The sequence below is a fragment of the Typopeltis vanoorti genome, chromosome 5, assembly GCF_054136105.1.
Source record: "Typopeltis vanoorti isolate ZY-2024b chromosome 5, IOZ_Tvanoo_1.0, whole genome shotgun sequence".
Classification (NCBI taxonomy): Eukaryota; Metazoa; Arthropoda; class Arachnida; order Uropygi; family Thelyphonidae; genus Typopeltis; species Typopeltis vanoorti.
In genome coordinates, this window is record NC_143553.1 from 52,265,502 (window position 1) to 52,280,020 (window position 14,519).

At 35.4% G+C, this 14,519-nt stretch overlaps 1 protein-coding gene across 1 annotated transcript in view; it reads left to right on the forward strand.

The window, feature by feature from the left end:
- Window positions 1–818: 818 nt before the first annotated feature.
- Window positions 819–14,519, forward strand: part of LOC150106410 (synaptic vesicular amine transporter-like) — a 41,453-nt gene continuing 27,752 nt past the window's right edge. The window contains exons 1-4 of the mRNA XM_090392990.1: window positions 819–871; window positions 1,590–1,722; window positions 3,602–3,887; window positions 12,795–12,853. Of these exons, the coding sequence (XP_090249116.1) occupies window positions 1,614–1,722; window positions 3,602–3,887; window positions 12,795–12,853 (454 nt within the window). The 5' untranslated portion in view covers window positions 819–871; window positions 1,590–1,613. The remainder of the gene's footprint in view (window positions 872–1,589; window positions 1,723–3,601; window positions 3,888–12,794; window positions 12,854–14,519) is intronic.

The window sequence follows — 14,519 nt, forward strand, 5'->3', positions numbered from 1 at the left end:
GTGGCGAAGTCTTTACACGGACAACGTTGCACTCCGACGTTTCCATCCCTGTTTAACGAAGAGAATACTCGGCGAATTCCAACCGACACATCTTTCTACTCCGTCGTATTTGTTTGACTCTGCCTGCAAACTGGAAATATAAGCACTCTCCTTATCTCCACATACCAGAAGGATTAAAGGAGGTTGATACGTGACGGAACAATATCTCGCAAGATTTAAAGTAACTGTGTTATTTAGAGCGTCTTCACCAAGGTGAAATTATCGTAGACGGATGTTTATTCATGTCATCTGTTCAGAAAGGAAGAGATTTGTGAATTAATGATTTCAACTGAGCGAATAAAAATGCGAAAAAAAAAAACTTTTGCCAAGAATGTCTTATATTTGAAACTGATTATTTCTAGGAATAAGTCAAATAACTTAATCTTAAAAACGTGTTAAATTATTTTCCTCGTATAATTTTTTATGACTAAAATTCAGAAAGGAATATTTTATGAATTTTTGTCTGCCAATTTATTCCCCACCCCGACATTAAAACCTATTCCATCAGTTTCTGCTTCCTATTAAATTAATGCGTTGTGGATATCAATGTTTGTTTAAAATACCCAACAGATGATGCAAGTCACTTATATATTCCCACGTTATTTACATAAAATAATTTACGAAGTCATTTGATTGACTGTGTTTGTTTATTCTGGACATCCAGTAAAGTTTCGCGTCAACGGAAGCCAATTGGCTCTCAAACTTTACCCAGATGACGTAACAATGGAAGGAAACGCGAGTAATCTCGCACTGTGTGAGGATTTCATCAGTATTTGTGAATTCCAGGAAAGAATTGGAATTTAAGAAGACAGGAGTCCAGGGGATGTATAATGTAAGTATTAATCAGCATTCTTATTAAATTGTTAGTATTTTTTATTACTATAATAGGGAATATAACTCGGTGATCTAACTTGTTGTAGAGCAGGTCTTAGGAGCATTGTAATTGTCCCTTGGAGATGCTGTTTCCTGGGTGATTGCATAATCAGAGGGATTCATTTTGAATGTTTAAATTCAAAACAAGGTTCTAAATGTAAGGTGTTTTGTATTTGATAGAAAAAATAGCGATATCCTACTTTTGGTAACAACCGCAGACATTATTTTAACTAGTTATGATATTAATGCTTAAAAATTATAAGCAGACCCATTTTTTATAGACAGTGTCGGAATATATCCATTCATGTTCATCACTTAGTTTTTTGTTTTTTTTTGTTAATTTTTAGCCATTCACCCCTTCCACCCCCACTTCTAGTAAATTTTGCATCTACCTCAGTGGAAAAGAAATGTATGAGGGGGAGTTTTTCTTCTTTAGTTCGCCATTGCAGTTACTGTCGATAACCACCTGAATTGTTACGTTACACTAACAAACCATCACTGTTATCTTATCTAAACGAATTATCTTCTACACAAATTGGCTAGGAATGTTATTAGTATTACTAATGCTAAATGAGGTATTGCTAATAGTAACGTGGCTAATGTTATATACCATTACTACTAATAGACCAATTAAAGTATATCGATCATATTATTTTTATTTATTTTTTTCTTCTTAGATGTTTTCGTGAGTGAAAGCCAAAATGAAAACGAGAGAGACTTTTCTTTGGCGGCTGCAACAGTCTGGAAAGTTCATCGTATTTTTAGTATTTTTCTCGCTGTTTTTAGACAACATGCTGCTTACTGTTGTTGGTAAGTATCGCACTGGCGTAGAGTGAATTTTAAGTAGACCATATACTTCAGTTATATTCCATGTATTTGTTTTGCACAGTTGAATTTTCTGCATGATCTTAGATCACAAATCAACGGGACATAATAAAAAATAAATTTTTATAGAGATCTTTATTTTTTCGATATCCATTAGTACTTCCTTGTTCAAGAGACAACATAAGTTACCATATGGACGAATGTAGTTTGAAGGAATACTCTTGGAATATTTTAATACTACATCGATGAATTTCACAAATTGTATTTTGGAACCTCATTTCTAGTCCCAGACTTCCTCTGTTTTTGGTATTCAGAGAAAAACCATCAATCAATGAAGTAGTAGGGAACACAGAAAAGCATTCGGTGTAAATAAAGTTAACCACCATCTCTTCTAAGCGCTAGTCCTTTATTTGTTTGTTTATGATTAATACTATAATTGTAAACATGCCACATTCAGTTTATTCATCATCATGCCTATCAAGGATTTATGCCTAATGTGGCCTGTTCCGGTCGTAGAAGTCATCGTTGAATCTCTTAAGAGGTCCTGGTTTTCGTTTTCCTAATGGTTTGTAATTTAAGGCTTGTTTTGGTAATCCTTCTGTTTTCATTCTTTGAACGTGTTCCATCCATTTATATTTATATTTTTTTAATTTTTTCTACTACTGATTCTTGGTTTAATTCTTTCATAATTTCTTCGTTTCTTTTGTGATCAAATAGGGTATATATACTTTGCAGTTTTTCTCAAACTTCATTTCTGCTGTTGTTAATCTTTGTTTGTCTTTTTGATTTATTGTCCAGATTTCACTTCCATACAACAAGACTGGTAGGGCTAATGTATTGTATACTTTTAGTCTGGTTTGTTTTTGTACTAGGTTAGATTTAAATATACAGTTGATTACACCTGTTATTTTTCAATATTTTGTTTTTTTCTTTAGTTTTTATATCTTTAGGTTTTATATCTTTTTTATAGGTTTTATATCAATTTTTAGGTTTATCGTTTTCATTTTCATATGTAGGCATACATCATAGGTAGTTAAATGAGTTCATCTGTTCTAAAATCTTATCTATTATTGGATCTTGTCTTTAAAGGCAATCGTTTTTGATTTTTCTGTTGATATTATCATTCCATTTAAAATATCTTTCTGTAAGCTATCTTCAGAATTTGTAATTATTATTTGATCATTAGCAAAAAATTAGTGTTAAAGCAGTAGGACAAAGTTAAATATTTTGATGGAAATTTTTATTGCATTTTATTATTATAATTATAATTTAGACTACTTATACCTCTATAATTTTTAGTCATCTCTACTACCCTTTTTTTTTAAAGATAGAGATGACTGTTGCTTTTTTTTCATTCTATTGGTGGATTGCTTGTTGATTAGATTTAGGCTAATAGATTTAGAACAGAAAATGAAACAGAAATAACTAAAGAAGAATTAGAAATCAGCCTGAAAGAAACAAGAAATGGAAAATCACCTGGAGAAGGTAAGTTAGGTTCAGAACTATATAAATATACAGGAATAAGGTTCAAAGAAAGGCTTATTATTTTAAAATAAAATCAGTTTATTTATATTCACATAAAATCGAAATTTTCTTCTCTGTTTTCAGTTTATTCGTGAACAATCTTGAGAAAAATATTTCCTGCAGTTCATTTCCTTGAGAAATAAAAAAAAAAAACCTTTAGGTTTCTCATAAATTTGTATAAATTTATGAGAAAAGTTTTATAAAGAAATTAACTGGCAATTAACTACTTCTAATTTCCATTGCCGCCTGATGAATCATTACATTTTTATATTTAGTTTGTAATTGTTATACGTTTCTTTATTTACAAAAGTAAGGTGCTTTTTTTTTAATCTTTTACTAGTGCCCATCATCCCAGATTTTCTCTTTCAATTGGAACACCCATCAAATGCCAGTTTTTCCTTTTCATCGAATATATCATCTGCGAATCATTCTGTGCTGCCATCTATTGCGAAACGTGAAGATTATTTAATATCGCCGATTTCTTCAACTTTGAATGAAACAGTCAAGGTCGCAAGAATAGCTCAGTACGACATAACAAAAGAAAATGGACAGGTCGGTTTAATGCTGTCTTCGAAAGCATTGATTCAACTGGTAGCTAATCCTGTAGTGGGACTTTTGGCTAACAGGTAAGGTTTTATATGCTTTACATATTTTATGATAATGATGTTGAAAATTCAGCAGTTAGTATTCGGCCTGCAGGATACGAAAAAAAGATATTCAATCTTAGCTTATAACCAACCTCTCCTCCCCTTTGTATTTAGTGGACACGTTTGCATAAAAATCTTACTTGTTTCCTCAGAGGAAATTTATAAAATTCAACTCCCCAAGAAGAAAATCTGGATTCAGCTTCAAAATTATTGGTAGATCGAACAAAAGCCCTATGGTAACATACTCATTTAGTCTTGAAGGTATGCCGTTGTTTGTGAAACTTACATCAGAGACATAACGAGATGCATAAAGACCCACCGAATGTGTAGCTCATAATCCTGTTGTATAACGTGCATTTAGGGCAATTCCTAAGGTAATGTCAAACTTGTGTTTTTTGATAACATGAATAGAATGACTCATACTGTGGTAGTAAGGTTATATCTATTTTATGGTAGGTATAACCTCCCATTTGATTTAGATGATAATTTATTTCATCCCCCTATCCTTAAGATGGAAGAAGAATAATTATGGCGCCATTTTTTATTTCACGGATCCAGTGAATTTTCGTAATTTCGAAGAGCTTTAAAATTAATCACAGATTTTTTCCAGATCGACCAATTGCTGATTTTTAATCCTCATTACACGCATTGGCATTAAAAATTATTCCTCATACAGATACCTTTATAGTGATGATAGGTACAGATATTTAAAACGCTATCTATACCTGTTATAAATAGTATTGATATATTAATGTGTCGCTTAACTCTGATCTATTAGTTGAGGTAATTTGGAATAAACAAGTATTTTGAAGTGTCTAACGTAAGTCAGACACTTCAAAAGAATAACAGAGTACACTATTAGCACTTCAGTACAAACAACTTCAAACTAAAACAACTAACACGAGATTAGCAAAACTGCGATTGAAGAGTGGGTGGGATGAATTGGGATGGCAAAGGAACTCGTTGAATCCTCATCAACATGCTGTTTGAGTTAAACACTCGTACTCAAATTTGCTTGTATTTCTCCAAGTTCTCCTGTAAGCACTTCCATAGTGCTTACAGGTTTACACATTCAATTTGTAGCGGTTTATATTAATTCCTGTTCATATCCTACCCCTCCTTGATTAAATTAGTACGATATTTACTTTTAAAATCAGACAGGAACCATATACATTGCTTGGAAAGAAGTCAGCGGACACCCCCAAGGGAGGTGGGGGTGCATCGTTCCATGTAATTAGTCTTGTTTATAGCCGGTAAAAAAAGTGGAGGAATATGCCCGAATGAGTACACCTGTGTTCGGGTGAAATGGCTGCGACAAGGGAACTGACTGAGTTTGAAAGAGGAATTGTGATAGGATGCCATTTGTAGGCCTACTGTTCGACCAATTGTTGACAACTTGGGCCATTCCAGATCAACAGGTAGTGGTACATACTGAGATGGAAGCGCAGGGAGCAAACTGCAAGTTCTATCCCCAGTGGACAACCCACCACATACCGAAAATGACTGTAGGGTGCTACGAAGGATATGTAAAACCCGCCATTCTTCGTCCGACACGTTGAATGTGGAGTTCCGGGTATCGACTGTAACACGAAGCTGCACAAAAAGCATTAAGAACCGAAGCTGACGACATGGGTTTCCATGGTAAGACTGCGATACGCAAGCCGCACATTACTCGATCCAACATGTGCCATTGTCTTCAGTGGTGCAAATAGCGTGTACAGCGGGACGTGGAAGTTTGAAATCGCCCGTTATTCTCTCTCTACGGAGCAAATGGAAGGGTGTGGCGATTGCCCGGCGAACGTCTCTTACAGAGTGCGTAACCCCAACTATGAAATTCGGAGGTGGCGATGTGATGGTATGGTACTGTTTATCTTGTGGGTGAAATGCCTCGGACCTCTGTTTGTATCTGAACATTCCGTCCAATGCAATGCTTCCCACTTTGTGGCGTTTCTACGGAACTGGCCATTGTCTCTTTCAGTAGACAATGCACTGTGTTCAAAGGCTGCTTTTACTACGTGGTTTGTGGACATGAACATCACGACGCTTGACTGCTCTCCACAGAGCCCTGATCTCAGTTCTATTGAATATCTGTGGGATGCATCGGGTGAGGTCAAGGAATGACTACCCCATAACAACCCCACGATCTCATTACATGCGTAGAGGAAGAATGGTCCAAAATTCCCTTTGATTGCTATCGCATGCTTGTGGAAAGTATTCCCCGTAGGATTGCTGCAGTCATCGCAGGGAAAGGAGGTCCTACATCTTATTAAGGTGGACGCTATTGTTGTTTATTACTCACACTATGGTGTCCATTGACTTCTTTACAAGCAGTGCATATAACTCACAAATTATATTATTACTTTAGTTGTCAATACCTGTTCATTGTTGCAAATGAAGCAAGATAATGCATTGTGTCAAAGGCTGCTGTAACTGCGTGGTTTGTGGTACGCAAATATTTTTTTAATCATTCATTCATTCATTCATTTGCTCTTTTTCTCTGCAATTTGCTGTGTCACATGGCACACCACTCATGATTACAGAAAATTGTCTTGATATGTGGACATACTAAATATGAAAAGTGTTTTTCTTCATTTTGAAAAGGGTGCCTAGGATGAAGAGATGAAAATAACAAAACGGCACAAATTTTGTTTTATAGTCGTAAATATTTATATTTACCTAGCAAGAGCGTCTTCCGCACAATTTTCTTTACTTGAAAGTCAGCAGTTAATTTTTGCCAAATTTGAGGCAATTTTTTTCACAGAAGATTGTGGATTTCAGCTTTGTAAGGACAGAGTATGAAATCGGGAAGGGTACTCGGAACACCTAAAGGAGGCGACCACCATCTTTAAAAATTAATTTGTCTGCGAATGCAAATAATAAATCAAAAATGTACGCATTGAAATTCGAACGGAATAGAGATAACAGCGGGGATTAATTAAATTCTTCGGATCCGCAGATGGCCACCGTAATTAATAGGGTGTTTTCTAGAAAAGAAGTCTTTAGTCTGAAGTGTAAGGTGGCTAAATAACTCCTCTTAATTAAAATACACAATTATGTAGCTCGAATTTAATTTGATTTCATCTGGAATGGCCTTTAATCAGCATACGGAACACATACAAATCATCAGTGACATATAAACTATGCCCAGAATTTTTTACTAGTTAAAATCAATGTAAATCTTTTAAATTATTATTATTATTGTCCTCGTCATTTTTATACGGGAACCTCCATGGAATTCGAAGACTCATCGCAAGAGACCCGAACTATTCACACAATCTCTCATACCTCTGCTTGAACCATTAATAGACAAAGCATTCACAACTGACTCTGGCAACACATTCCACTCATTCACAACTCTCCAAGCAAAACTTCTGGCCCTCACGCCCCTACTGGTCACACCTTTATTCAAATTCCAGGGATGACCCCTTGTTCTGGTTCCTCTAGCCAAGTGCTGAAACATTTCCCCTGCATGTATCCTTTAAAACCCTTTAAGCAACTTTAATTTTTCCATCATATCCCATCTTTTTCTCCTATCAACCAACTTCTGCAACCCACACACTCAATCTATCCTCATAGGGAACATTCCGCAGATCACTCACCATCTTGGTCACTTGCCTCGGGATCTTCTCCACTCATTACTTGAGCACAGTAATCGATATGTGGGCGTATGAAGGCTTTATAAAGAGAAATTATAATTTCGTTATCTCTACTTCTTAATGTGTTCTTCAATATCTAAGTAATCGTATGGGCTACCTTAGCAATATGTCATCTAAACTTTAACTCTCTGTTTATCACCACGCCTGAATCTCTAGCATCATCTGATCCTTGAAGTACAGTGCCATCAATGTAATACACAATTACATTGATGGTAATCAATTTATCCTAAAATGCATAATTTTACATTTCTCTACATTAAACTGACACTGATACCCATTATCTTTTGCCCATACTGACAGACTATTTATATCGTCCTGCAAGCTCTCCACATCGCCTTGATTAACATCACTCTACCAAATTTCTCATCATCAGCAAACAACTGAATATTTCCTTTCAGGTTTTTTCCTATATCATTTATCTACAAATTATACAGCAATGGTCCCAACATCGACCCTTGCGGGATATCATCCTCTTATCCACTTGCAAAATCCAGCAGAATCATCAGCCACTTCCTTTATCCAACTCTGCTGTTACCCTATTTTAAACAGACCGTAAATTCTAAGACATAACCGATCTTATGAGCTATCTTAGCAATATGTCCTCTAAACTTTAACTCTCTCTTTACCACCACGCCCAAATCTCTAGCATCATTTGTTTCCTGGAGTACAGTATCATACCGTATCCGATCATAGAGTATCAAATTTTTTGCCACCCATTTTTGAATTCTCTTTTAAACCAATTTTTCCAGGAAACAAATAATACTAGAAATTCCTTATGCGGGAACAGAGGTAGATGAATTGGAGGTTCTTAGGATATTGCAGAATCTCAATGTAAATACAGCTGTGAGATTAGGTGGGATATCGGCTCGGGTCTAAGACACTGATTGGTCTATAATTTGCTACTGCAGTCTCAGAACCTCCCGTATGCAAGGGAATTATTTTGCCCTCTTCCACTCCCTTGAACTCTACCAGAGCTGAGACTTAAATTAAGAGCCTAGTTAAAGACATTGTTAGTTCCCTTGCACATTCTTGCAAAACCCGAGCTGATGTCCCATCTAGTCCCACAGCTGTACTTATTGAGATTCTGCAATATCCTAAAAACCTCCAATTCATCTATCTCCGTTCCCGCATTAGGGTCAGTTACATATGTTAAAGCAGTAACCTTAATAGGAAGATATACTCTTGCAAAAGTGGTCACTCATTAAGGTTAATATTCCATAGTCATCCTTCCTCTTTCTTGCCATATAACGAACAAGCTCAGCTCAGGCAAGAAAGGTGACCATGCTGGTAATCTTTCTTTCCTGAGCCTTATTTTGTTCGTGAGTTTGCTGGTCACCTTTCTCTTTATATACCGTCCACAACATTTTCTTCTGTATCTCGTGCTTAATGATATTACTTATCCACTAACTCCTACCTGATTAACCCTACTTACCTTCGGTATACAATTTAATATTGCATCCTCCAGAGACCCTTAACTGTCTTCCATGCACTACTAACATCCTTACCTTGCAATGTTTTATGCCATGGCACAGATTTAAGCTTCTTTCTAGCTTGTCATAATCACCTCCTTCCTTGTAGTTCCACAAATACTATTTCTTGATAGAATATTCCTCATGTTTTACAATCTCCCAAGTCAAGACCACATGGTCACTTTCACCAATTGAAGGTAATGTTGTAACCTTGGTTATGGATAGCTCTTCTGATCCCATGACCAGGTCCAATACTCTCCCACGCCTAGTCCCCTCTATCACATGCTTCCTTAAGTAATTCTCTCCGTAGGTGCCACGTGATCTTTCTTCCTTCCATTCTATATCTCCATAGTTGTAGTCCCCTGTAAGAATCACTAAAAGTTCTTCTAGTCGGCGACGAATAGAAACGACGCCCTTTCTTCTGGCAGTCTATCGACCTGACACGCCGCTGCGTTGCAGTGGCGTGTCAGGTCTGCAACCTGAATCAAACGTATAACCTCTTTTGACAATCTACAAACGATGCCACAACGTCTTAAAATGTATAACTTGCTCGTGGCGAGGTCGAAATTGCTAATAATTAAAAACAAAAATAAACATTAGATGTACAAATGACAGAATAATAAAACAAAATGTTAATTGCATGTAACACACACGACCAACCAATGGCATTGCTTGATGTGGAATGTCTCGACAGAGTATATCACCACAGAACACAAGACAATGGTTGAGAGAAGATAAAAAATCACCGATGTCCAACGGTGACTTCAGTTATTAATATTAGTAATGCTGTTATTATATAGAATTAGGAGGACTCTAACAGAGTTTGCATTTTCAATTAAAACAAAAATGCTAGCCAAATATCACTATTACAAGCGAAACCTTTTTAGTACTTTATTTTTAATATGCGCATGTTATCCAATATAGGTTCGGTTTACTGCGCAGTTTTAATTGATTTAAACCAAAAATTTTTGAACAGCTTTTATTGTTTCCATGGAGTTATCGTATTCATAAATGTGATTGTTTTGTATTATATGTGGCGCTGTTTACAAGGTACAGAAATTTGTTGGCCTAGTATTCGAACCAGACTGTCTCACCTTGGGTCACGGGGTTAAATCGCGTTAACGAAATGCATTGTGACAACTTTGAAGGACCGAAGTGTGGTTATTAAAGAACACTCACCGTCTTCAAACAGTTAGATAGTTTTTAGGATAAGATTTTTTTTTGAAAAGTTGCATTTTCTATCTGTTTTACTCCTTGATGTCTTTGGTTTCTGTTATTTTCAAAGGTTTCAAAAATAGCTTTCTCTTGTAGAGAAAAATAAACCAAAGCATTCGCGTTTTTGTAAAAAAAAAAAAAGAAAAAAAAAGTCCCTTTGGGAGTAGCAAGTAGATGTCTACTGACAGTGCCCAGAATTGCTACCCTATCGGGCTTGTTCGATTTTATTTTCGATGTGATTGAAAAGCTGCTTCTGGCTAAACGTTGCTACACAAGAAAGATGGATTTTTTCTTATAGTTTATGAACTCAGCTCTGTCCCTATTGCCCAAGGAAAAGTAAGATTTCAGTTTTCTGAGATGCCAAGCTTCTTACAAAACTTTGATTGTTCTGCAGGAAAAGGAAACATAAACAAGAGAAAAAAAACGAATGGAAGAAATGCATGGACTAGGGCTACATCTTCCAGCACCATCTGTAACCAGGGTTATTTAATGATATTGAAATGTCTTAGGGGAATTCTAATCAGAAGTATAACCTCAAACGTCTTATTTCAATGTCCAATTTAAATAATTTTGCCTCCCAGAAAACGAAAGCTTTTATAGCGCTGACACCGCATTGATCTCATTGACGTCCGTCTTTATATCCATAAGACATTAAATTTTCAGAAACTCAAGTATCGAAATCTGAAATTGAAACAATTGGATCAGTTGCCCTTTCTATTAGCACGTTTTTTTCCATCTGAGATTTAGCACGGAAGATAAGGAATGCAAACTTTGGAAATAAGCCGTTTTCAGTAAGTGGCCACCCGAGATAAACCCCATCGCGTCATAACGAATAAACAAGAAGGAGATGATCTGCTCACTGGAATCACAAAGCGTGTGATATAACATCCATTACTCATTTTTACTCCTAATCTTCATCTCTTCTTTAAAAAATAGTATCGACTTTAGCTTTCCCGCATGCATTTTGTATTTCTAACTGATATCTGCTTGTGGCATTAGATTTTCTAGCTTGCTTACAGTAACTTACATACCCTTTAGCAAGTGCCGTTTCCTCTGGAGTTTTATTGGCTACATTGGATAAAATAATTTTATTCGCAAGTAAATATGCGCATCATTATAAATTAGAAGTGCACGGTTTATTTTTCATCCACTTTTAGTTACTTGGACGTAATCCGGAAGAACATCAAGGAGTGATAGTATTTTAAAACAGTGCCAGGTATCATTGATTTTAGTGACTTCAATATTCTTTCCTGATAAATAATTTATACTGGATTGAGTGGCTTGCTAATTCCTACGAAATTCAGGCCTCAAGCTGCAAGTTGGTGAAGACATAGTCAAAAACGAAAAAAAAAAAAGTGTTTAGAATTTATTACTTTGTGCCTTTGGAGCCGCCATATGGCATTTATTATTAAAATCAAATTATCAAATATTAAAGCTCCTCTTGTTCATTTTAGCGATTTCATACATCGGAGGATTTTTACCATAATTGTGTAAGTAAATTGTTTTATTCATGTCGTTTTCAATTTGAGTTTCCTTTCTCAAAACCTCATTCGACTTTTTTTTTACATATCTTTTAGTACAGTATTTCTCACGTGAGGAACCGCAATTTTTGGGCACAACGAGGAAGAGAAAAGATGTTTTCTTCCTCTTAGTTTTATTCCCATCTGTGCTAGGAATATTTTTGCTTAGATTTAAAGATTTACATTGTTTAAGTATACTCGTAAATATTTTAGTTTTAAACTAAAATTTAAAACTAATTTTTTATTTTTTTAAGTCAAAAATTCATTCATTTTTGTAGTACCATACAATTGGAACAAAAAACAGGTATTTTAAATATCCGTAAATTGCTGCCAAGTAGAGTCGCTATGCTATCCGTTCAAAATATTGGTAGGGCATTCCTAAATCTTAATTCTTCTTCCCTTACCTTTCGATAATGTTGAACTTTACAGCCGAGGTCAAATCTTTCATAAGTGACTTACTCCTAACCTTTCCGTATAATCACACAATCTCTTTAGTATCATTGACTTAGGGAAAAAAAAGTATCTCTTTTCACTCAATACGTTACCTTTCATCTGTTTAGATTATTACTCTGTACAAATCTCAAATCCGACTATTCTTGAAATACTGCTCTCACATTGTCCCTCTAAAACCTTTTAAATTCTTGACGCTGTTCAGAAGAGAACAGTTCGTCGATTGATGATCTTTCTCACTCACTCAGATTCTCTTTACTGTCTCAAAAACGATCAGTTTCCGTGCAAATATTTTCATGGACGCTGTTCAGAACTTGCAATTCTTCGTATCCCCATTTCTTCAGCAACTGTCAAACATTCCTTTACTGAACCGAGTACTCACAAACCTGTTACTCCCATTCATCTTTCATTTACGGTTATTTAAAACAGCCTACCCCATCCCCACATGCTACAATCCTCAAACCAACTGTCAACAATCATAAAAATATACTTCAGTTATTTTTTTTAAAGTAAAGAGCTTGAATATCTGTTCTCAAGGACGGACGATATTATACTCCTTTATCTTTTTTGTTTCAGGATTGGCTACAGCGTTCCTTTCCTTAGTGGACTAATTATCCTTCTGATATCATCCCTGCGTAAGTATCCAGAATTTTTCCTATCAAACCTCTGCTTGAGGGGGGGGGGTGTATTGTCACTCAGTCATTTATTCTTATAAATAAAAGAAAATAAATTGTAAATCAACATTCTATAAGAGTCTATAAACAGCAAATCTACATATTTGTGATATGTAGATTTGCTGTTTGTGATATGTTATTTGTGATATGTTGACAAACGGATTCGAATCCGAGATGCCCAGACCTCATTTACTTCCACGTTAGACCTGCTATTTTAATAGTTCGAATGTCGGTTTACAAGATGGCTTTCCGATTTGTATTACTTCAATGTTATTACATTGAATCCTGCTTGGATATTCTTGATCAGAAAGTGAGCCCTCAATTGGTGCAATGTAGGTATTATTTTTCAAAATTTCACTTACCGATCCTGTATATATTCCCAATTGTTGATATAAAGGAGAAAATAATAAACTGGTCTCATTTATAAAGGTTTATTTGTATTATTAAAAGTAACTGTAGGATGCTAATATCTTGTCATAGTCTAATGCAAGTTGTCATACCAGAGCTGTTGCGCAACAACAAACTAACCTTAGAACAAACTTCGTCTTTTATAATAAATTTTCTGAACATCTAACCTTAACTCACACAGTATCAACACCAGTGTAGTATGGTTGACAATCTTTCATGGGTTGAGTTTCGTATAGCTATGTATGGGTATCAATTCGTTTCCGTGCAAATAGCTTAATAATTTTGTCAGAATTGTATATTTTATTCTTAACGATATAATTACGATGTTACAATTAAAAATTATTTATTGAAAATATGGTGCTTCCGACGGTGGAAACACCGACTATTCTGATACAAAGTAGAAGCTAGCAAACCAATTACGATGATGGCATTTGTCACAAAACTTCTGTTATGTAGAGGGACACTGAAATAGCACCGCTTAACATATACAAATATTACCTTGATTTTTCAGCCGCCGAACGATATTAACATTTGATTAGGGATTCTATAATACTCAATATTTAATATTAGGTGATAAATACTATTTTCAGAGAAACGAATTACACAAAATTATTTGCTTTGGCGCATACTTCCAGCTAACTCGCCTGCAGATCTATTCTATAGACTATATTCGGTGTTGTGTATTTAGTTCTCAATCCGTTCGTTCGGTTTGGTAACGGTAATCTAGAATGTTCACTAATGTTCAAAATCTGAAAATGCACGAGAAATTTTGTCGATTTTAAGTATAGATAGCGGATTGTGTTTAGAGTTGGAGAGTGGCGCCTCTCTACCAGACATCGGACTCATGAAGATATCATGCAATAATACTTTTCTGTGTATTTTCAGATTGGTTCGAAACAGATTAAAATTACATTAGACGAAATGCAAAATAAAACTGATTCGTTTTTACGGCTGATTTTAACTTTCTCGTTGTCTTAGTGAGGTTCAGAGGAAGGATGGTTGAGTTACAGCTGCAGTTGAGATGTGTACGTAACATATCTAATTTTCAGTTGTTTTAAACGTTAAAAGTGATAGAATAAATGAGGAGAGAGAGAGAATAGTTAGGATTGAATTAAACTAGTCAACAGCAGTTCTGATTATTCAGCATATGGCGCACTTCTTGTTCTAGCATTGACAGTTGGTTTCAGATTATGGCTATTGGGGTTGTTTTCCCCCTCAC